Source organism: Oryctolagus cuniculus, chromosome 15, assembly GCF_051225735.1.
Source record: "Oryctolagus cuniculus isolate XC-2025 breed Fujian yellow rabbit chromosome 15, ASM5122573v1, whole genome shotgun sequence".
NCBI lineage: Eukaryota > Metazoa > Chordata > Mammalia > Lagomorpha > Leporidae > Oryctolagus > Oryctolagus cuniculus.
In genome coordinates this window covers 87,508,941-87,533,656 of record NC_142881.1, presented here as the reverse complement: position 1 = coordinate 87,533,656, position 24,716 = coordinate 87,508,941, and the positions used below count along the sequence as shown (strand labels likewise).

At 43.9% G+C, this 24,716-nt stretch overlaps 1 protein-coding gene across 10 annotated transcripts in view; it reads right to left on the bottom strand.

Annotated features, from left to right (window-relative positions):
• ZFAND4 (zinc finger AN1-type containing 4) overlaps positions 1-24,716 on the bottom strand; it is a 70,132-nt gene that overhangs the window by 4,236 nt on the left and 41,180 nt on the right. For 2 of the 10 annotated variants that reach the window (XM_089314187.1, XM_089314186.1), the window contains exons 3-8: positions 23,466-23,541; positions 22,518-22,585; positions 16,851-17,034; positions 9,057-9,204; positions 3,477-4,496; positions 2,324-2,400 (exon numbers count right to left, since the gene is read on the bottom strand). In XM_089314187.1, coding sequence (XP_089170313.1) covers positions 2,324-2,400; positions 3,477-4,496; positions 9,057-9,204; positions 16,851-17,034; positions 22,518-22,585; positions 23,466-23,541 — 1,573 coding nt within the window. Of the gene's footprint in view, positions 1-2,323; positions 2,401-3,476; positions 4,497-9,056; positions 9,205-16,850; positions 17,035-18,547; positions 18,670-22,517; positions 22,586-23,465; positions 23,542-24,716 lie in introns of those variants that run through there. The other 8 variants (XM_008269856.4, XM_089314185.1, XR_016221840.1 and 5 more) reach the window with 6 other exon arrangements.

Here is a 24,716-nt window from a genome sequence, read left to right as displayed (position 1 = left end):
GTGGCAATACCGCATGATCCAGCAAGAACGGAAGTGGGGTCTCAGAGAGATGTCTGTCCACCTGTGTTCACAGCACCATCACTCACAACAGCTCAAAGGAAGAAAGAACACCAGTGTCTGTTGACAGAAGAATGGATAAGCAAAATGTGGTACACACACACAGTAGACTACCAGCCTTAAAGAGGAAGGACATTCGGACACATGCCACAACATATATCCTGAGAATATCCTGACAAGTAAAACCAGCCAGTCGCAAATGCTAAGTCCAGCAAAGGCACCAGACAGTTGGCCAGGGCAGAGAAGATCTTTCCACTCTAATTGCACTGTCTTATCTACAGTAAAGCCCCCTCTGCCCTTCCCACTGCCTTGGTGCCTTCGCTGGACATAACAACACAAAGACAAACACTATGTGAGTTTTTTCATGCATGCAAGGTATGTAAGAGTCAAAATCATAGAGACTGGGAGTACAGTGGAGGTGGACAGGGACACTGGGAAGGAGGAAGTGGGCAGTTCCCTGCTTAGTGAATGCAAAGTTTCCGTTTTGCAAGGTGGAGAGTTCTGCAGAAGAATGGCAAAAATGCTGCCCGACATGTGGGTGTACTCAAAGCCACTGAGACACTTAGAAAAACGGTTAAGATGTAAATTTGGGGTGGGCACTTGGCCTGGCATTCAGGATGCCTGTTTCTCATATTGGGGTGCCCGAGATGGATGCCCAGCTTTGGCTCCTGGCTTCCTGCCAGAGCAGACCCTGAGAAGAAGTGGGGATGGCTCAAGTTGTTGGGTTCCTGCCAGCCATGTGGAAGAACTAGACTGAGTTCTTGGTTCCCAGCCTTGCTGCCTGCCTCCAGCCCTCGCAGGCATTTGGGGAGTACACCGGTGGATGGGAACCTCTCAAATAGGTATAAATTTTAGTATGTTTTAAAAAGGTGGTGGGGGTGGGTGTTTGCGCAGCAGTTAAGATGCGACTCAGGACACCTGCATCCCTTATGTGAGTGCCCCAGTTTGTGTCCTGCTCTACTTCTGTCTGATCCAGCTTCCTGCTAATGCATGCCCTGGGAGACAGCTGTGATGGCTCATGTACATTGGTCCCTGCCACCCACGTGGGAGACCCAGACTGAGTTCCTGGCTTCTGGTTTCAGCACAGCACAGCCCCAGATGTTGTGGGCATTTGGGGAGTGAACCAGCAGACGGAAATCCTTCTGTCTCTGTCTTTCAAATAAATAAATAATTTTAAAATATGGAAAATTTTACATTATGTGCACTTTACCACAATGAAAAACTGAAAAAAAAAAGTGGATATAGTGTGACTTTATAACCCTTAGGCCTCACATAAAAATCTCAAGTGTCTCTTTAAAAAATATAAAACTCAGAGCGGGCATTTTGGCACAGCAGTTAAGATGCCAGCACCCCCTAACAGAGTTCCTGGGTTTGGGTTTAGGCTCCGCGTCTGATCCGGCTTCTGGCTGGTGCACAACCCTGGGGGCTGCAGGTAATGGCTCAAGGACTTGGGTCCCTGCCACCCATGTGGGAGATGCAGAGTTCCAGGCCCCTGGCTTCGGCCTGGCCCTGCCCTGGCTGTTGCAGGCTTTTGGAGGGTGAGCTTGAGGATGTAGGTTTCCTTTCCACCCCCTCTGCCTTTCAAATACATACAACAAATTTGATAAAAACATATAAAGCTCACATGACTATCACAATAAAGAAAGTATCATTTAAAACTCTGGGGGCTGTGCAGGGGGCACATCTGTGGCCATGAGTTTCCTAGCCCTGGTCTGAGAATGAAAACCTTATAGAGGCCACGGCTCTCTGCCTCCTTGACCAAGACAACTGGCCAGTACATCTTTAAGGTGTTGGTAGAAGGAGGTGCTAACGTTAAACCCACTTCTGCCACTGGGCCTTAGAAAGGACTACTAGAGACTGTCCACTTCTTTTATCCAGAAATCACAAATTCAGCAAGGCGAGATCCTCGTCTCCACAGGGTAATTCCTCAAGACCCAGCCAGCTGCCCATCGTGGCTCCAGAGAGGCCACTGATTCGGGAGTTGGTGACTGCATGGCAATTCTTCAATAATATTTTCTTTTTCACATAGATCATGTCTCTTCCCAGACAAGAGGTATGTGTTTCAAATTATGTTTTATTATTCGTATATGTCCTACAGTCAGATCTCAAAATTATTTTCTTAATTGGAAAAGACTTTGGGGAGAGAGTTTACTCTGTACATAGCCACAGAGAAGGTTCTTCCCAATTCTCTTTGAGCGTTCGACACTATGCGTAGCGCGATATGATAATTAGCCCTATATTGGTTTCAGAACCATCTGTAGCTTACCTCCTCTTTTCCCTGCTGCTGCATGATTTCCATTCATTCCAATAGCACGGGTAGACTACAATTAAAACACAAAACATCTACAGAAGGGAGTCAACGGAGCATAGAAGAGACCAGCACACATGCAACAATTTCATATTCATATTAAAGATACTCATGGGCTGTCATTTAAAATCACTTAATCTAATTTTATTTAATTAAATTATCTGGGAACTTGGTTCTTACACCTAGCAATACAGTGCTTATTTAAAAGAATAAAATTTGATGGTGCACATAAGATTTCTTACTTGGGCAAAACATTAATAAAAAAAATCTAGCATTTAGAGATATATGAGGGCAGGACTGTGGTGTGGCGGGTAAAGCCACCACCTGCAGCGCTGGCATTCATATGGGCTCTGGTTCAAATCCCAGCTGCTCCTCTTCAGATCCAGCTCTCTGCTATGGCCTGGCAAAGCAGCAGAAGATGGCCCAAGAGCTTGGGCCTCTGTACCCATGTGGGAGAACCGGAAGAAGCTCCTGGCTCCTGGCTTCAGACTGGAGCAGCTCCAGCCATTACGCCATTTGGGGAGTGAACCAGTGGATGGAAGACCTCTCTCTGCGTCTGCCTCTCTGTTACTCTTGACTTTCAAATAATTAAGTAAATAAATCTTTAAAAATTCAATCATCAGGGCAGGTGTTCGGCATAGTGGTTAAAGCCTCAAGTCGGCATGCTTGCATTACAAGCCAGTGTGCCTGGGTTTGAGTCCAGGCTCCTCCCCTGGTTCTAGATCCCTGTTAGGCCACACCCTCCGAGGCAGCAGGTGATGGTCAAGCCCTCGGTGCCCTGCCGCCCACCTTGTCTGAGTTCCCAAGTTTGGGCTTCGGCCTGGCCCAGTGAGAGACCTTGTCTGAGTCCCAGTGGTTGTGGGCATTTGAAGAGTGAACCAGTAGAAGGAAGATGTCAGTTTCTCGTCTCTCTCTCCCTTTCAAATAACTAAACATGAAAATCCAATCATCAGGAAGGTTTTTCTACAAGCCAGATTTTTAGAGAAAATCGCTGCGGGGGCGGGGGGGGGCGAGTGGGTGCCTTTTTACGTAAGCAAAGGCAAACAGACCTTGCCTGCGTTGAATGACTACAAGGCTAGCTAACGGAGAATGCTCAAAGAAACGTACTTACTAGAAAAAACTCGGTGGGCTCCAGCTGCGGGGAGCTCTTCCTAAGGCTTTCCTCTTGAAAATGCGGCAGGGCTGCAGGCAGCCCCATCGCGGAGGTCCGGAGCCTGCCCACCCCACCCGCGCCCGGCAAACTCTCCCTGCTGGCGCTGCGGGCCAAGGAAGCCAGGAAGCCAAGGTTGTTGACGCTGCCGACCGGCTCCTTGGAAGCCTTGTTCGCCATTTCCGTAATATCCCGAGCCTTGACTTTGGAAATAACGTCCGATCGCTTCCCAGGCGAATCGACTTTGACGGCGCGTAAGCGAGTAGTCCTAGAGAACGCGGGGTCCGCGGCGTTCCGGGTGTCCAGCGAGCGCAGCGCGCTCTGGGAGGCGGAGGACGAGGACCGCAGGCTCGCGGGCTGCCTCTGGGGCTTCAGCAGCGCGTTGTGCAGAGACGCGGGCGCAGGCCCGCGCAGCGGCGACAGCAGCCGGCTCCTGGGCGCGCTCGGCTCGCGCGGGCTAAGGACTCCCGCGGCTTTCGCCCCTTGGTCGGCGTGGGCGAGCGGGAACTCCGCGCCTCGGTTCTGCTCTTCGGCAAAGGGATCCGCCTCGGGCGGGGGCAGCGGCGCGTCCTCCGGCGCCCACTCTCTGGAAGCTGGAAACGAGCCGGCGTCATCCTCGCTGTTGCCCGCGGAGTGCTTTGCGTGCCTCAGCAGGGCTGATCCTAGATGGAGCTCTCTGTCCTTTCCGAATTCGCAGTGGGGTAGCTGAGGCGGTGGCCGGGCGTGCCCGCTGGGAGCAGCCGGTGCAGGGTTGCTCTCCCAGTTCTCCTCTGCCTTAGGAAGTTCACCAGGGGCCTGCCGGCCCACGCTTGCAGGTGTCGCCCTGGATGCTTCGGGCAGATTCGCGTTCCCAGAAGGCAGACACGACTGCCCGATGTGGGGCAGGACCCTTAACAACCTGTGCCGCGCAGCTGCTGTGGGACCGCTAGAAGGCCGTGGAGCCATGGGTGGGCGAGGCTTTATCTTGGCGACCTTCCTAGGCTAAAAGAAGAGAACCAACATATGATTCCTGCTCACGGTCGTCTTCTCGGCCACTGACAAAGATTAAGCAAGAACGAAAGTGTCACCTTTCCATCACTCCAATTTAAAGTGTTTAAAAAGATTTACATCTGAAGATTACGATTAAGTAAAAATACTGCTATCTTCTTTTATTGACTATACTTTTCTGAGAATCTTAAAGAAAAATTGTTGATTTTCCTCACTACAGAGTCGAGTTTTGCTGAGAAGAAATCAGATTAGTTCTATCAAGATACGGCAGTTTTTCCTAGTTGGATGAGTGTTTGACAACTACTATGTATGCAGAAAGGGTTAAAAAGATTGTTTATTCATGTGAAAGGCAGAATGAGAGAGAGAGAGAAAGAGAAAGAGTGACAGAGAGAATTATCTTCCACTCACTAATTCACTACTCAGAGGCTTGCATTAGCCATGGCCAGGCCAAGCTGAAGCCAGGACCAGGAACTCCATCCCGGTCTCCCACATGGCTGGCAGGAATTACAGCACTTGGACCATCATCCACTGCTTCCCAGGTGCATTAGCAGTCCCTGATACGGAATGTGGGTGTCCTAATCAGCAGCTTAACCCACTGTACCACAACAGTTGTCCAGTGTGTGTGAAATATCTTTAAAGTTTCCATTAAATTCCTTTTCTCAACCTATCAGTTACTTAAGAAGTATGCTATTTTCAAATATCATATTTTTCCATGTATCTTTCATTGATTTCTAATTTTATTCCATTATAATCAGAGAGCATTTTTAACTATGATTTGAATATTTTCAAATTTATTGGAACTTATTTTATGGCACAAAACACAGTTTATAATGGTAAATGTTCTGCCTGCTCTTAAAAAGAAATCTGTATTCTGCCATAATTGGGTGAAATATTCTCTAAATGTTAATTGTGTCAAGTATGTTGATAGTATTGTTCAAGCCCTCTAATATCCTTTCTGATTTTCTACTTATTCTATCAATTTTTGAGAGTAAGGTTATTGAAATACTCATATTTGTCTTTCTCTTTATAGCTTGTTTCATATATTTTTGACACTGATTGTGGGTTAAGGATTATTTTTCTTACAGAGCTGGGTCAATTGTTCTCCATCTGGATGAAACAGGTCTTTCCCCTACTTTACAATATATATAAAACACTCCAGATGGATTGTGAATCTAAATGAGGAATGAACAGCCATAAAGCTTTAGAGAAAAACATGGGAACATGCCTTTAAGAAAACATTTGATTAAAAGATTATAAAAAGTGTTAGCCAGGCCGGCACTGCGGCTCACTAGGCTAATCCTCTGCCTGCAGCGCCGGCACCCGGGCTTCTAGTCCCGGTTGTGGCGCCGGATTCTGTCCCGGTTGCTCCTCTTCCAGTCCAGCTCTCTGCTGTGGCCCGGGAAGGCAGTGGAGGATGGCCCAAGTGCTTGGGCCCTGCACCCGTAAGGGAGACCAGGAGAAGCACCTGGCTCCTGACTTCAGATCGGTGCAGCGCGCCGGCCATAGCAGCCATTTGGGGGGTGAACCAACGGAAGGAAGACCTTTCTGTCTTTCTCTCTCTCACTGTCTAACTCTGACTGTCCAAAAATAAATAAATAAATAGTGTTAGCCATGAAAGTAAAGTTGATAAGAAGATATAAATAACATTTATTCATCAAAAGAATGAGAAAGTGCAAAAGCAAGCAACAGAGTGTTAGAAATCTCTGTAAATCATACACCTGACAAAGAATTGGCATCATAGCTCTTAAATGGCCTGTAAGTAAATAAGTCAAAGTCAGAGAACCCCATTAAAAAGTCAGCAAAAGACTTGAACAAGTGCTTCACAAATGACAATACTTAATGGTCAATCAGTGTAAGAGAAGTACACAATACAGCATCTCAGCACACATACACAATGTGTACTGATCAAACCGGGGCAATCAACAGTTCCCCTTCTTGGACATCAGTTTATGATTGGAGCTTTGAAGTGCCTTCCTTTACTCTGTTCATAAACTATACGCTAGGTAATTGTGAACTCTCGTTACCACTCTGATTTGGTTCTCATTATCCAAACTTTTGTCTTCTACTACCCGCCCCCAGCCACTAGCAATCACTGTTCTGTGTTCAGAAGGAGCCTTAGCTTCCACATATGAGGAAGAGCATGTGGTATTTATCTGTGTGTCTTGCTCATTTCATTTATCATGCTGTCCTTCGATTCCATCCACTTTGCTGCAAAAATTTTCTTTACCCATTAATCTGCTGATGGGTAGCTTGACTTATTCCATATCTTGGCCACGGGGAATAGTGTGACATTGTGGCCCCTAAATACATACAACTATTATTAATTTAAAAAATTTTTTTAAATACCAAAGGTGGAGAGGCCTCAGCTGCTTGTAGAGATACATGTACAGGTCTAACCATTGTATCTTTTTATTAAAAAAATAAATTTTAAAAATAAATTTACCATAAAAAAGTCAACATTATTTCTTATTAGAGAAATATAAATGAAAACCATGACAAACCCACTGGAATGGTTCAAATGAAAATGACTGAAAATATTAAGTGTTGTCAAGGATATGGCACAAATTAAGGATCTCACCTTATTTATGAAAGTGTAAATTGGTTCAAACACTGCATAAAATTGTTTGGCATAACTACTGAAGTTGAATTTGTATCTTCTCTATGACTCCCTAAGTCCATTGCTAGGTATGTGCCCCAAAGAAAAAGACTGCATTTGTTTACTAAAGAAAGAATACTTGGTTTACTAAATAAAGAATATTCAAGGCATTTTTATTGATAGGAGCCAAAAGCTGGAGAACCTAAATGTCTATCAAAAGAAGATAGAAGCAAATTGAGGCCAATCCCAGAGTGCAGTGGTATAAGCGACAAAAAGGAATGAACTGTCACTGTGAGTTGCATGAATCCATTTTGAAGTTCAAGAACAGGCAAAACTTATTTCTGGTAACACCTGTAAGAATAGTTGTCTGTGAGAGTACAAAGGTAGGCACTGACTGGTAAAAAATCATGAGGGAAACTTCTAGAGTGAAAGGTACTATTTTCATTTACATTATGCTTATATGAGTGTACAAGGGTACTTCGAAAAGTCTGAAAAAATGTGATGTTTATTTTGGTGCAAAAAATTTTGAAATCCATGCATAGTCATTTTTAGAATATGAATTTTTGTGAAATTTTTAACATCCTTTGTAATACAACATGGATTTTCAAAAAAAATTTTTGTGCCAAGATAAACTTATATTTAAATGATTTCCTTTTTTTTAAGATTTATTTTATTTATTTGAAAGAGAGTTACAGAGAGAAATAGAGACAGAAGTCTTCCATCTGTTGATTCACTCCCCAAATAGTCACAATAGCCAGAACTAAGCTGATCCAAAGCCAGGAGCCAGGATCTTCCTCTGGGTCTCCCACATGGGTGCAGGAGCCCAAGGAGATGGGTCATCCTCTGCTGCTTTCCCAGGAGTATTAGCAAGGAGCTGGATCAGAAGTGGAGCAGCCAGGATTCGAACCAGCACCTATATGGGATGGTGGTGTTGCAGGCCGAGGCTTTAACTCATTGTGCCACAGCACCAGCCCCTTGATTTTCATTTCCCACAGGCTTTTTGAAGTACCCACCTATATAAATGTAAAAACTGATCAAGTAAGAACATTATAAATGCTTTTGAATTTTATATGAAAAGTGAAAAGAATGGCAAAGCAATAAATGGTGAATAGAAATATATATTTATAACAATATATATGACAAAAGACATGCTTTAGAATATATAAAGAACCTTAAAATCAATAACAAAGAATATAACCTAATGGAAAAACAGGCAAATGACTTGATTAGGTATTTTATAAGAGAAGGATACCCAAATGTCCACTAAGCATCTGAAAGGGGCTCAACTTCCCTGATCATCAGAGAAATGCAAATTAAAACCACAATGTGGTATCACTACCAACCAGAGTGGCCAAAGTAAAATAAGGAGGCCCATGCCAAACACTGGCAAAAATGTGGGGGAACTGCAAAGGGTCACTCACCACACCCACCACAGGAAGAACGTATACTTGCTCGGTCATCTTGGAACGACTTTGGGAAACTGATAGTATCAGGTGTAGCTGGACACAGTGGATAGTATCCACAGTAAGTCAGTGCCAACATAGTCTTATAAAAATAATCATAGCAAGATTAAGTCATCTTTCATTATCCTTCTTAGCTCTGGAACCATGAAATTTCAAAAACCATGAATTTTTTAATTTGCAGTACAACACCTACCCATGTGTTGCTGGCGTAAAAACAACATGGTCACTTTTTTTTTTTTTTGACAGGCAGAGTGGACAGTGAGAGAGAGACACAGAGAGAAAGCCCTTCCTTTTGCCGTTGGTTCACCCTCCAATGGCCGCTGCAGCCAGCGCACCGCGCTGATCTGAATGCAGGAGCCAGGTGCTTAATATCTCCACAAATGACCGAGGCCAGACCTGACATGAATCATAACTTCTAAGTCCTCCCCAGCCCCCGGCGCCCCGCCCCAGCTACCCACAGTGCTCCCTGCTGCGAGCCCGGTGCTGCAGCTTCACCTGTTTGCTGAGAGTCATGTTCTCCATCTTCGCCTTCAGCAGCTTCATCTTGTTCATGGTTATTGAATTCTCAATGATCTGTTGTCCAGAAGGAGAAGGCTCGGCTTCGTCATCCTCATCTGTATACAAATTATATGCAGAACCACTGCTGAAAAGGAAATGACAACTCCTTGAAATCTGCTGGATACCTGCTCAGCGGCTCACAATACTCTACAGACGAAGCTAGTGATAAAACGCTAGATCCAGGTTTGTCAGCAGTAGTGCAAGGAAAGTTTACTTCAGCAAATGTATTCCTTAGGAGAAAAATTTAATGGGGATAAGTTCTGTATCATGATCCAGCATTACTGAATATGCAGTACAGCTAAACTTCTCTGAATCCAATATATCATGACTGAAGATCTTCTGGCACGTGGTACACATTCTCAAAGAGGCAACACCGGTTTCCACAAGAAGGTTCTGATTTCATTGTACCAGCCAAGGCTGCTCAGTCTTGCAACCTAGACCTCAGGCAGGTCAGATTGCCATGAACCAGAATGAAAAAGACACTGGCACATTAGAGAAATACAGATTTTTATTCATCCCGAGGGGATTCTCTCTCTATAAAAAATGGAACTCAAACACAGATATCATCAGAACACTTCCTGTTCATAAAGAATGCAAAGTAAATTAAGGAAAAATGGTAACTTAAAATTTTTTCAATGTGTTTGGAAATGTAACCCAATTAGGACAGTATAGATTTTAACATGGCAAAATAAAGATATCTAATCAAGCCATGACACAGATTATTATAGATGCTAAACATGTCAATTATTAATCAGCCACACGTCCAACAATGCCGGAGCCCCTGCCCTTTGCTCACAGAGTATTACCACCTATCACGTTACCCTCACAGTCACTCTTACATGACTGTCTCACCCCTTCGTCCCCCATGGCAAGCAAGGAGGAAGCCAATACTCAGCTTTATTCACCTCCCTAGTCCTTGCAGTGGGCACAGTGCTTGTTACATATCCAATAACTGCTTGATGACCTGAATATCAACATTATTCAGATATCACTGTCTTTTCACAAATGGGAAAATTAGAATGCTAAGCGTTTGCCAGAAAGAACGAAGAATTATTAAAATGTTAAATAGAGAATAAAAACATGTCATCGTGCATTATTTACTCATACGGATACTGATGTACGTATTGATGCTACAAAAGTATGAGGGTTAATAACTTTTCTGCAGAATTGTAAGAAATGGAAGCAATTTAGGATTGTTTCAAGAATCGAGGCAAATCCCACAAACTTCTGAAGCTCACGCGACCATCACACAAGGCCAAAGCAGCGCGTGACCATGCCCATTCCAAAGCTTTAAATGGTCAAGAGGATGACATATATGGGCATCAGAAGCAAGAAGGCAGAAAGCGGTCTCCACACCCAACTCAGTGCCCTGGGGCCACCCCAGCTTCCTGTGGTAGCTGTCCACTGCAGTGGAGTAAGTGACACCCCTAGTACAGCACCAGGACAGTGCCTGCCACTTATGAACACATTACAGTCAGGCACTGCCCGCACGTGATTCCTAACCCTCACAGAGCTACCTGAGGCACCTGCTATATGCCACGTAAAAAAAAAACAAAAAAACAAAAAAACAAGAGGCTCTTGTCCAGGGAAGTGCCATGGCAGGTGCTGCGGAGCTCGTCTGTCCCTCCACCTCCCAACTCACCACTGTTGCCCTCCCAAGAAGCAGGCGGGGAGAAAGCTGGAACACAGCCCGTGGCTCTTACAGACACTGCTGGGACTAGAGGTGCGATTCACAGAATCAGAGTCACCCTAACCAGCTGCAACATAAACTCCCTGGAGAAGGTGAGCGTGGGCTTGATCAGAGGTGCAAAGGAAAAGCATCTCAGGATGCCTGTCACTACCACAAAGACCTTGTGGTGTGAGATCTAGCCAGATGAGAACCCCAAGCAAGTCAGGGACTTGGCTTGGCACAGCCCTTCCAAGAACGCACTGGAACTAAGAAGTTGGGGTTGGGGGGTGGGGAGAAGGAGATGGAAGAGGGAAGCAGAGGGAGGGGGAAGAGAGGGAGCAAGGAAGGAGGAAAGAAACTTGAGAGAGACTAAGTAATCTGGCTGGAGACGAAACGCTGGTACATGGTGGACCTAAGCTGATTCTTTCCACGACTGCCGGTTGCTTTCCCAGGCACTTGATTACAGACCACAGTGCACCATGCTGTGCACCAGAGTGAGTGACAGAACTTAGAGCAGATGACGGCTTTTGTCTCAAGGCCAGCTATGCCTGAAGAAGAGGGCTGCGTGAGGATTTCGGTCAGCTCACCTCATGAAGGGAGATGCAATGACTCAAGTATACTATGTTCTTGGTTAGCTGGTCATATTTTAACTTTGAATACTTCTTTTTGTTCTGTGGCATTTTAACCATACCCTTAGGAATGCTAAAATAAGTCTCTGACTCAACATTTTTGTCATGAAACGACCTGTTCTCCCATGGAATATACATGCAAATGTAAAGAATAAAGATCATGGGCCGGCGCCGTGGCTCAACAGGCTAATCCTCCGCCTTGTGGCGCCGGCACACAGGGTTCTAGCCCCGGTCGGGGCGCCGCATTCTGTCCCAGTTGCCCCTCTTCCAGGCCAGCTCTCTACTGTGGCCAGGGAGTGCAGCGGAGGATGGCCCAAGTACTTGGGCCCTGCACCCCATGGGAGACCAGGAGAAGTACCTGGCTCCTGCCATCGATCAGCACGGTGCGCCGGCCACAGCGCACCGGCCGCGGCGGCCATTGGAGGGTGAACCAACGGCAAAGGAAGACCTTTCTCTGTCTCTCTCTCTCACTGTCCACTCTGCCTGTCAAAAAAAAAATCATGACAAGTATCTCATTGGATGCATTTTAGAGTATAAACATACTTTTGAATTCATAGAGGTTTTTTTTCCAAGGACCACATGACTATGTTTTCCCTCCAAGTACAAATTCATAAAATCAGAAGCCAATCAAATTTTTTTAGAAAAACTTTAACTAGATTAACAGTAATTTGTAAACTTAATCTCAAAATATTTTTATTTTTAAATATTACAATATTTCCTTGGATTTCTAAATATTTTATTGCATGCAATATACAAGGAGACTTCAAAAAGTTCATTGAAAGTGAAATTGGAAGGTAAGATTAGATTATTTTGGTACCAAAACATTTGAAATCTATGCATACAAGGGTTTCCCATGTATAATTTTTTTAAAATGCATTTTATTCATGTGAAAGGCAGTGAGAGTGTGGCTAAGAGACAGAGGCAGACACACACACCAATCTCCCATCTACTGGTTCACTCCCCAGATGCCTACAACAGCTTGTGCTAGAGTTCAGGCCAAGGCCAAGGGCCAGGAGCCAGGATTCAAGTCTCTGATGTGGGTGACAGAAACCCAATTACTGGAGCTGCCTCCCAGGGTGTGCATTAACAGGAAGCTGGAGTCAGTTCGGTATTACACCCAGAAACTCTGAGATGGGATGCAGCCGTCTTAAACCACTAGACAAAACACTTAAGTTCATTTTGGAGCAGAAACATTTTGACATCCATGCACATGGGGTTCTCAAAAAGGTACTGGAAATGTGTTAATGAAAAAACTATGCATGACAGAGTCTTCAAAACAGTTATGGAAAATGTACATTATGGAAAACTACATTACAAGAATGATCATGGAAAATGATTATGAAAGAAACTATGCATATATTTCAAAACTTTTTTGCACCAAAACAAATTTATTCTTTAATCCCATTTATTCCATTTCCACAAACTTTTTTTATAACTAGTAAGTAAACAACATGTCAAAAGAATAAAAGTATATTTCAAATGCTGCAATTTTATGGGACAGTGGAGAGTGGATTGTTATTAATCAGATAGTGAAGTGCTGTGTTTATCATGCAGTGACACTGCAGCTATGCTAAAGGAAACAGCAAATATAGACGTTATCAGGTTAAGCACTCATCACATATTTCCAGATTGCATGAATAGTCATAAAAATAGGGAATTTACAATAAAATACCTCCTCACACTGGAATTTCTTCACTAAAATACAAAATGCAAATGAAGCTCCAACAAAAGAAGTTTCCAAGTGGTTTATTCGTTAGTCAAAGAAAGCTGCTATCAATAGTGAATTAGTTAAACCATGTTTGATAATAGCAGTTGAGGAAACATGAACAGAGGGAATAGTTGTTTACGACAACTTTTCCAGAAAGAACAATTTCTTAAAGAGTTGACAACACTGGAATATCAATGTCAATTAAAAATAAGAAAAATGATTTTGAGCTGCTTTCTTGGCTTCTTAAAAATATTTATTTGGGAGGTAGAGACAAGGAAAGAAAGAATGAGTGCCTATTTACTAGTTTACTCTCAAAAGGTCCACAATAGTTGGGCCTGAGCTGAGCCAATGCCCAGAGTTGGGAACTCAATCCAGGTCTCCACCATGAGAGGCAGGAACCTAATTGCTTGAGCCATCACCAACTCCCAGGGTCTGCATTAGCAGGAAGTTGGACTCAGGAGCCAAGGTCAGGTATCAAAAACGGGTGCTCAGACAAGGGACATGGCATCCTAACAAGCATCATAACAACTAGGCTAAATGCTTGCCCCTTCCTTGGCTTCTGATAAATTATATTATTCCAACTGTCAATACCAAGTTTGAAGTGACTAAATAGTCTGCATGAAACTACTTCCAATAATATTTTCAGAGCCTACATTGTGGCATAGTGGGTTAAGCTGCTGCTGGCATCCCATATAAGTGCTGGTTTGAGTCCCAGCTGCTCCACTTCTGATCCAGCTCCTTGTTAATGTGCCTGGGAAAGCAGCGGAGAATGAATGGGCCAAGTGCTTGGGCCCCTGCACCCACATGGGAGACCCAGAGGATGCTCCTGGATCCTGGCTTCAGCCTGGCTCAGCCTTGGCTGTTGCAGCCATTTTGGGGGTGAATCAGCAGATGGATGATCTCTCTCTTTCTTTCTCTCTGTAACTCTGATTTCAAACAAATAAATAAATAAATCTTTTAAAAAGAATATTTTCAAAGAAGTTGCTAAAACACTAATTGAGTACAACTTAAAGTAATATCTGCCACAGTCAATGGTGTAATAATGTGTGTGGAACAGAAATTAGTTGGACAATTTTAAAAGCTAGTGAACCCTAAGGCATTTAGAGCTTATTCATTGTACTCATGTTATTCATCAGCAGGAAAGGAGAGCCCAAAATGGGTGTACTAAGGATGCAAATGAAAACAAAAGAGCCAGCCTGTGGAGAAGCCAGTATGGTCCAAGACTGCACCCTCATTGCCACACTTCTCACCCCTATGTTTATGCCACAATTGTAGTGTTGTAGTTCCTGACACGACGGGGTCAACGGTCAATGCCCATTAGTCACAGTCTGTGCTCTATGGCCACAGCTAAAGGAGTTCAGTATTTCTACCACATAACACTCCATGCTGGGACGCATGCTAAGGGACTCTGTATGACTCCTGACCTCTGGCAATCACACCTTACAGTGTCTATCCCTGAGTATGGGCATGACCTACAGCTTGCTGCTAGCTAACTGAATAGAGCCAAGTGAAAGGGACCTTGTGCATGTAATTTAATCCCCCAATCAGTTCACTTTGAGCGAATCAAAAGGATGCTGAGGGTAGCCTGTAGCCAGAAGCCAGCAAAATACCCTGGCCTTCAGTCATATAATCCAAAGGAAATGAATTTGCCAACAACAACAAGAATGAGCTTGAGAGTAGATCCACTTTCTCCATTCACCTCCAGAGAAGAGCACATCCTTGCTGATACCCTGCCTGCGCTCAGCGGTCCTGTGCCCAGGCGCCTGACCCACGGAGACTTCTCCAGACCATACATTACTTTGAATGGGTTTAGTATTAGCCTTTGTTTTTTGTAGGAATAGCTTAATTATCTGTCATACTCTTCCCCTTTGTGTGCTTGGCAAACTCCCACTCCTGTTTAAAGGTTACTTCTTCTCATAGGGTGTCCCCAGCTTCCCACTTTTCAGGTGAAATGAAGGCCCTCTCTTGTGTTTTGCAGAGACTGTGGTATCTTAGCCTAACAAGAGCCAACAGTGCATCACAGATACTACCTACAATAGATCTCAGGCTCCGTGAAGATATGGAGAACCCCCTTTTAACACTAGTGCCTAGCTTGGTGATGGTTATACAAGTTCCATAAATGTTCAATGACTCAGAGTGAAAGGAGATAAAGAATTACACACAGGAACTTACAATTTACCTTGTCCAATTCTCTAATTTTTCTATTGTCTAACTAAATAGCCGCACGGTTTTTCTTTTTTTCTTTTAGAAATAATTACAAGTTCACTCCCTTTCATAAAGTAGGATAACAAGACTCATGAAAGAAAGAGGTTCATTTGCCTTCAAGCAGTAGAGTGAAATTTTGAAAAAGAAAAAAAAGATATCAACTTTGGGGCCGGTGCTGTGGCATAGCGGGTAAAGCTGCCACCTGCAGTGCTGGCATCCCAAATGGGCTCTGGTTCAAATCCTGGCTGCTCCACTTCTGATACAGCTCTCTGCTGTGGCCTGGGAAAGCAGCAGAAGATGCCCCAAGTCCTTGGGGCCATGCACCTGTGTGGAAGACTTGGAAGAAGCTCCTGGCTCCCGGCTTCGGATCAGCACAGCTCCAGCTGTTACAGCCATCTGGGGAATGAACCAGTGGATGGAGATCCTTGTGGGGAGCAACCCGGACTGGACTGAGTTACTGGAATTAAGACTTATTCTATGCATCTGCTCTCCCACAATATGGTGCTGGGAGAGGAGAAAACAGCTTCTACGCAGCTGCCTCTTGCCAACTTGAGTGATGACCTCCAGGAGCTGATCCTGCTCCTGATTGGAGGAGAGCAGCGTACTCGGCGTGTGGGCAGCCGAGTTGGGATTGGCGGAGGAGGACTATAAAGGAGGAGAGAGACGGCATGCATGAGGAACATCTAAGGGGAACACCTGAGGAACACCTGTGCAGCCCCCGAGAGAGCCGGCCGGCGGTATGCCGCTCCCCCGCGGAAGTGGGGAAAAGTGGCCAGAAGGAACCGCCCTTCCACGGAGGTGGAAGGGACGGTAGCCAACCCGGGAAGAACCAGCAGCAAACCCGGGGAGGGCCGAGCAGACAAAAGAACAGCGCAGGGTCCTGTGTCGTTCCTCCATGAAGATGGGGAGCGACATAATGGTGCCGTGACTCGGATATGAAGCCTAGGCAGGGTTTAGTGTCATTCCCCCACGAAGAGGGGGAGCGACATAATGGTGCCGTGACTCGGATGTGAAGCCTAGGCAGGGTTTAGTGTCGTTCCTCCACGAAGAGGGGGAGCGACAGATCCTCTCTCTCTCTTTCTTTCTCTTTCTGCCTCTGCCTCTCTGTAACTCTGCCTTTCCAATAAAAAAATAAAACTAAAAAAAAAAAAAAGATATCAACTTTGGATGGAAGCTCCTTTTCTTTGCTAAGATTGCAATTACAAGGTTGTTGCCACAAGACCTGGTAACCTAGTAGGCACCTTAGAGTTTCATAAAGCAACAGAAATTAATCTTTTTATGAAAAATTCATACTCTGCAGAGAAACTTTAGTTTTAGAAATGAACTCTTTCAATATCAATCATGTGAAGGAAAATTTCAGAGTTAAAAGGCAGGGGGTATAGAGTGGATTCAAATTTATGTTAATATAAACATACTCAATATGCTAAGGTTATTGTGATAATACAAAGTAAACATTTAAGGAGCACATTAAATGATGTTCTCTTTTTCTAAGTGAGACATGCAAACGAAAGCCTATTTACCTTAAAGATTCAGATAACGGTGTCAAAGTACCATCTCCCCTGTCTACTACACGAAAAAAATTCAACTGGTCTCCTTCTTGGTACACCAAAAATGTAACTTGTTTGTTGCAGGTCTTCTCCCAGACCTCATCTCCATTGGAATCCGTGTACGCAGCCCTCTCCCAAAGTGGATCTTCCATAGGAACTAAAAATGGAAAAATTAATAAACAAGATTTTATGGTACATTAAGTTTATGCATTTTGACACAGTAACAGAATATGATGTGAATCTGAACAATCACCTTATACATATAATATACACTTAATGTTCTTCAAACAAGCTTCCGATCTTTTTATAGTTAGTTAATATGGCATTCCCCATGTAGTATTAGTATGAAAGAAACAAAATGTATTGCTATGTTGCTACGTCCAAAGACAATGCTTAACCAAAACACGAGTTTTTTTTTTTTTTTTTTTTGGTGTGTCACTATGTATGACGGATCTTTAAAAAGTTCACAGAAAATATGTATTATGGAAAAAATTATGAATGGATTTCAAATTTTTTCACACCAAAATAAACTTCTTTTAATTCTGTTTTCCATGAACTTTGTTAAGTACCCTTGTATTTGCTACTTCTATGACATTATTATCTATGATTATTTTCACTCTACACCTTCTGTCTCCTCTATCATAAAATATTTGTTCTAACAATCAATAATTAAAAAGTAACATAAATCATACTTCCTTTAGATTACAAAAAAAATACATACACACAACTGGGAGACATATGAGACATTAGAAGCAAGTGAAGCTTTCTGGATGTCTACAAGGGCTGATCCTTACAACTGTTTCTTAATGTGAAGTTAGGTAACTGAGAGTACAGAAGAAGCTCTGTGTCCTAAAACTGCAGCATGGGAAAGTCAGAACACTGTTTCTTGAGCACAGTTGTCCCGGTACCTCTCCATGTTGTCTGTCTAGTCAGAGCATAAGGGCACACAGGCTGACTGCAGTCACTCTGAAGCCTCCCCCCATTCCATCTTCTAGAGACCTGCAGTTGTCTTTAGGTTTCAGTGATCCTGCAGCCATCATTACAAACTGCTCTCATCCACACTGGCCGCAGATTTTGCCCCTATGGTGGGAATGGACCTCAAGAGACCACTGGCTCATAGGATGAATGTTCCAGAAGCCCCTGAACCCTAGACTTGGGAGTCTGAGTAATGGCTCCCGAGGACATTCACATATCATGCTGTGTGGGGAGCAACTCAGACTAGACCAAGTTACTGGAATTAAGACTTATTCTATGCATCTGCTCTCCCACAATTTGGTGCTGGGAGAGGAGGAAACAGCTTCTACACAGCTGCCTCCAGTTCAACCAATAAACAGCAGGACCTGCTCCTGATTGGAGGAGAGCAGCGTACTCGGCGTGTGGGTAGCAGAGTTGGGATTGGTGGAAGAGGACTATAAAGGAGGAGAGAGACAACATGCACCAGGAACATCTATCTGAAGGAACACCTGAGCAGCCCCCGAGAGAGCCGGCCGGCGGTGTGCCGCGCCCCCGCGGAAGTGGGGAAAGTGGCAGGGGGAACCGCCCTTCCACGGAGGTGGAAGGGACGGTAGCCAACCTGGGAAGAACCAGCAGCAAACCCGGGGAGGGCCGAGCAGACAAAAGAACAGCGCAGGCTTGGGCCCTGCACCCCATGGGAGACCAGGAAAAAGCACCTGGATCCTGGATCCTGCCATCGGTTCGGTGCGGTGCGCCGGCTGCAGCGGCGGCCATTGGAGGGTGAACCAACGGCAAAGGAAGACCTTTCTCTCTCTGTCTCTCTCTCTCACTGTCCACTCTGCCTGTCAAAAATAAAAAAATAAAAATAAAAAAAAAAATTAAAAAAAAAAAAAAAAAAAGAACAGCGCAGGGTCCTGTGTCGTTCCTCCATGAAGAGGGGGAGCGACATAATGGTGCCGTGACTCGGATGTGAAGCCTAGGCAGGGTTTAGTGTCGTTCCTCCATGAAGACGGGGAGCGACAATGCTGCACAAACAGTGTTCTCTCCTGAAAGAGGCAACAGTGTCTGAAGCTTCATAACTCATTTATTAACAGAACCATGGTACTGCATTAATTTTTAAGAAGTTGCAGCAATAGGAAAATATTAAGTTCTGAAAGTAGTAAGGTAAAAACATCAAAGATGTTCTCAGATCCTAAATTCAATACTATTACTACTAAAACATAAAAACCTAAGAAATGTGATTTAGCTTATTTGATGAAAATAATCATTTGGATGCTTCCATTGACTCTATTTTAAAAAGATGTATTTATTTATTTGAAATAGTTACAGAGGGAGAGACACAGAGAGAGAGAGAGAGATCTTCCATTTGCTGGTTCACTCCCCAGGTGGCCAAAATGGCCAGGGCTGGGCCAGGCTGAAACCAGGAGCCTCATTTGGGTCTCTCATGTGAATTCAGGGGTCCAAGGACTTGGACCATCTTCCACACTTTCGCAGGCACACTAGCAGGTAGCTGGATTGGAAGTGGACCAGCTGGGATTCAAATCAGTGCCAATATGGGATGCTGGCATTCCAGGCAGCAGCTTAACCTGCTACACCACAACAGTGGCCCCTTGCTGACTTTTTTGTAAGCACAAAATGTGTCAGTAGTGAAAGATATTTTTCAAGCAAGTTCTTGTCCTTTTTAATACTCCCCTCTCCACATTACCCTTTAATAATGAATAGAATAGAAATTATGATCCTGAGTTTTTAGGTGCTACTGCCATAACTGTAGACACATGAAAGGCCATTTCTAAACCAGCATAGGGTGTCTTACGCAGGGAGGTGCTGAGTTGCTTGTGCATGCCCGTGTGTGTGCCAGTGTCTTCTCATGAGAGTCAAGTCACTTAGACCTTATCAGCTGTAACATGATGCATTTAGGGCTCAGCACTCAATTTAGTCTAAGGAATAATTTTTTCCTATGCTGTTTTAGTATTGGTTATTTCAAATACAATTGCAAAAGCTCAATATTTTACAGGAATTCATATGATGAAGGTACTTCCTAGACTATAGTTTTGAAACAATAAGACTAGCTAAAAGACATGGCTTCTCAAACATAATATAGAGAAATTCTAAGTCCAGGTAGTTTTTCTCAAGTTTTCAGTGACAAGAGGGGGACAAAAGCAACTTCTTGAATTAAAAAAAAAGTTGACTCAAAAAAGGGCAAAATTATTAAAAACTTAATTTAAGGGATGAGCATTTGGTGAAGTAGGTTAAGACGCTGCTTAGGATGCCCACATATCATATCAGAGTGCCTGAGAATTGAGTCCCACCTCCACTTCTGACCTGGCTTCCACAATACACTCTTTGGGAGGCAAAGGATGGCTCAAGTACTCGGGTCTCTGCCACTCATGCAGGTGACCCGGACTGAGTTCCTGGCATCTGGCTTTTGTGGGACCCAGCTCTGGCTGTTGCAGATATTTGAAGGATGAACCATGGATTGAAGATCTCTGGCTGGCTATCTTTCTTTCTCTTTGCCTTTCAAATAAGTAAAACTTAATTTAAAACCTTAAATTAAAAATTTACAAAAACAGACAAGTTGTAGCTGCTGGCTTTTCGATTCATAAACAAAGCAGAGAAAGTTGTAGGAAAAAAATATTTTGAAGCTTCAATTCCGAAACTTCAACTGTTAAAGGGCAATGATACCTTTCATTTTCATTTTTTTTTTTTGACAGGCAGAGTGGACAGTGAGAGAGGGAGACAGAGAGAAAGGTCTTCCTTTGCCTTTGGTTCACCCTCCAATGGCTGCCATGGCCGGCACACTGCAGACCACGCACCGCGCTGATCCGATGGCAGGAGCCAGGTACTTATCCTGGTCTCCCATGGGATGCAGGGCCCAAGCACTTGGGCCATCCTCCACTGCACTCCTGGCCACAGCAGAGAGCTGGCCTGGGAGAGGGGCAACCGGGATAGAATCCGGTGCCCCGACCGGGACTAGAACTTGGTGTGCCGGCGCCGCAAGGCGGAGGATTAGCCTAGGGAGCTGCAGCGCCGGCCTCATTTTCATTTTAAAAATTAAAAAAGCATATGTATCTTAAGTCGGAACCTGTAGCATTTGCACTCATTTTTATAAAATATATGAAGGAATTTTAATCAAGTAAGAAAAGTAGGTGGCCTGATTAAACACTCTGACTTAAAGACAATACTTCCTCAAATAACTTTTAGAAATGTAGCACAATGGAATGCACACACCATTAAACACTGCATAATTATATCTTAATGTAACAGCTCAGAAAACAGAGTTCTTGCACTAGCTTCAGTTACCACAAATGTTACCTAATATCATATAGGACAGTTTCATAAATTTAAGAGACAGTCCCTTATATAAGGAATGCTAGCTGGTCATCTCTAGCATTATTACCTTTTGTGCCTCTAACCCACGCAAAGTAGTTCAACAGCCAAAGAAACATATCACAAAATCCCTTTAAGGTAGTTAAGAAAAACATGAAAATAATCCTCCTTTCAAACCAAAATTATGAAGCACGGGGATAATGTACTGATGTAGCCGTGGAAGCAATACTTCAGTTTTCTAGTTAGTCAGGACCAAACAAATCCCCAGGGTTCCCCCAAATGAGGCACACATAGCAGGACTGCTCTGAGGAGCCCCCTCCACTGGATCAGGAACCAACGTGAACACTCCCTGCTCTTCTTGTGCTAGAACCTTCCATCACTTAAGCCTCCGCTCGTGTCATCCTCTCCAAGGACCCTTCCTACTCTGCTGCTTCTAAAGACATCACATTACCATCTGCTTCTTGCATCGTGTTGACAATCACTTCAGCTTACACTGTTCTTTACACACTTATGGTCAGTAGTGTCTTGAAGCACAGCTCTTGAAACACTGCTCTGAACATCTAAGTAGATGCCCTCCGAATGAATGAACAGGTGCCAGCGATGACCCCTATTCTGAGGAAGGATTCCACAGGGTCAGGATAACATCCATAAAACCCAGATGCATCGCAAACCAAGTAAACCAGCGACTCTGGACTGTTATGTAACAATGATTATCCTAGGAACTGAAGACTCAATAGGTAAACAAAGCAAGGTTGGTTTGAACCTAAACACAACGTTAGCATGACATGCTTTCATTCCATTCTCCTCCCCTATACTGGTTTAGCTTTGAATTAGAAGTCATGCGAGGGGCCAGCATTGTGGCTCAGTGGGTTAAAGCTCCAGCCCGCAGTGCTAGCATCCCATATGGGCACCGGTTTGAGTCCCGGCTGCTCCACTTCTGGTCCAGGTGCCTGCTGATGGCCTGGGAAAGCAGCAGAAGATGGCCCAAGTGGTTGGGCCTCTGCAACTACGTGGGAGATCCTGGCTCCTGGCTTCAGATTGGCCCAACTCCAGTTATTGCAGCCAACTGGAGAGTGAACCAACAGATGGAAGATCTCTCCCTCTGTAACTCTGCCTCTCAAATAAATCTTTAAAAAAAAAAAAACACACACAAGAAAGAAGCCATGAGATTTTCTGGACCATATTTTAGGGTTCCAACCTTTATGCACTTAGGTTTTAAATAAAAATGTCCAGAGAAATAAAAATAATTCTTCTGAGACCTAATAGCAGAGAAGGAACTTGAGTAAAGCTGAAGGCTATAAAGACACTCACTGACTTGAAGGGCGTTTTTGTCAAGTTGCTTTAACATATATAACGTACCTCTTCTAGTATTTATGGGTCCGCCACGCATAGCCAATACCAGCTTCAAGGTACAACCTTCTGAAATGCTGTGGACAGTTAACACAACAATATAACCATAATCGTCAAAACACATTCAGGGTCAAATATACACATAACTACGGGATCACTTATCAGGCATAGTATCTACTGTTAATATATGAAAAAGATACAGCAATGTGAATAAATATAAAATGTTAGCATATTGTATAAATGACGATAAAGTTAAAAGGTTCTCAAAAGTCTTAAATATGATACAAGGATCCAGAATAAAGGTTTAACCTCCTCCATTCACAGGTAAGGCCCAGAAAAGTGGCTTGCCCAAGACCCAAAGGAGAATACTATATCCATCCAATAAAATAGAAAACAGAAAAACAGCAAATCTACAAGGTATCCTGACTCCTAGGGCTCTTCTTACCCATTCCACATTGTCTTTTACCCTTTTGTTTTTAAGAGGAGTGACAAGTTATGTGAGAGAAAGCAGAAAGAAGGAACCAAGGTCAGAAAGTGTGTCTGCAGGGATTGGTGCACACAGTGTCAGTAACAGAAGGACTTGGTGAGCAATGCAAGACTTGGCGGACAGCAATTCTCTCTTTCCCCAGGTTCTTGTGAAAAGGGAAAGGAAAGAAACAAGTCTGGGTTGGAACTGGTCAATATTTCAAGGCACAAAGAAGGCAAGAAGGTAACAGGAAGATGTAAAAAGGCAAGGGATACACAGGTTGGCATGAAAAATGATAAGGTAACAGTATCTGAGTTTCAAGACCAGGTGGTGTGGGGTATGGAGCCACCACATGTAGAGTTCAGGATTTAGAATGAAAGCTGAGACTCAGCACTGGTCAGGAGACACATTTCAAGGATGCAGAAGAAAAACACTGGCATGGGATCACAAATCAAGAGCCTATAAAACAGCTACGACTCAGTTACACTCACTTGTAATCATTCAAGCAATAATCATCTTCAAGTTCCAGGTTATTCCAAATTAAATGCTGCTGACAGATGGGAATACCTTAGGGGAAGGTTATAAGAACAGTGTTAAAATTCAGTAGACTCTCCAAGACAATATTATATGAAGCTGTTTCATTAAAGAATTGAGTACTAATAAACCAAACATACATCTAAGTTGAATGCTAGCTTCTTAAATAAATCTAAAGGATCATAGATGAGAAGAATGGCTAACATTCAATGTGGTCTAATCCATTCATTTTAGAAGAGAACAGTGTGTTTCCAATAACTCTCTTGTCTTAAAACCAAGTATAAGAGGCCAGTGCTGTGGCATAGTGGGGAAAGCCGCAGTCTGCAGTGCATCCCATGTGGGCACTGGTTCGAGTACCGGCTGCTCCACTTCTGATCCAGCTCTCTGCTATGGCATGGGAAAGCAATAGAGGATGGCCCAAGCAAGTCCTTGGGCCCCTGCACCTGCATGAGAGACCAGGAGGAAGCTCCTGTCTCCTGGCTTCGGATTGATGCACTCCCCAGATGCTGCAGCCATCTCTCTACCTTCTCATCTCTCTACCTCTGCCTCTCTGTAACACTCTGCCTGTCAAATAAATAAATATTTTTTAAAAGCAAGTATAAGATTAGGGAGCTCTTTAAATGACATGACAACATAATCAGCCCTCAAGAGTTTTACTACCTAGCTGGAAAAAAAAAAAAAAAAAAAGAGAGAGATCCTGCGTTTCACAGCAAAATGGATGCAACTGGAGAATTATGCATAGTGAAATAAGCCAGTTCCTAAAAGATAAATATCATACATTTTCACTGATTTGTGGTAACTAATATGCAGAGTACAAAAAATGTAATGCGGGGCTGGTGCTGTGGCACAGCAGGTTAAAGCCCCGGCCTGCAGCACCAGCCTCCCATATGGGCCCCGGTTTGATCCCTGAATGCTCCACTTCCAATCTAGCTCTCTGCTACAGCCTTGGAAAGCAGTAGAAGATGGCCCAAGTCTTTGGGCCCCTGCACCCACGTGAGAGACCCGGAAGCAGCTCCTGGCTCCTGGCTTTGGATCAGCTCAGCTCTGGCCATTGCAACCATTTGGGGAGTGAACCAGTGGATAAAAGACCTCTCTGTCTCTACCTCTCTCTGTAACTCTGTCTTTCAAATAAATAATAGGAAAATAAATCTTTTAAAAAATTTTTAAAAGTAATGCATGTAAGCAAAATCAACATTTCGAGATTTGAT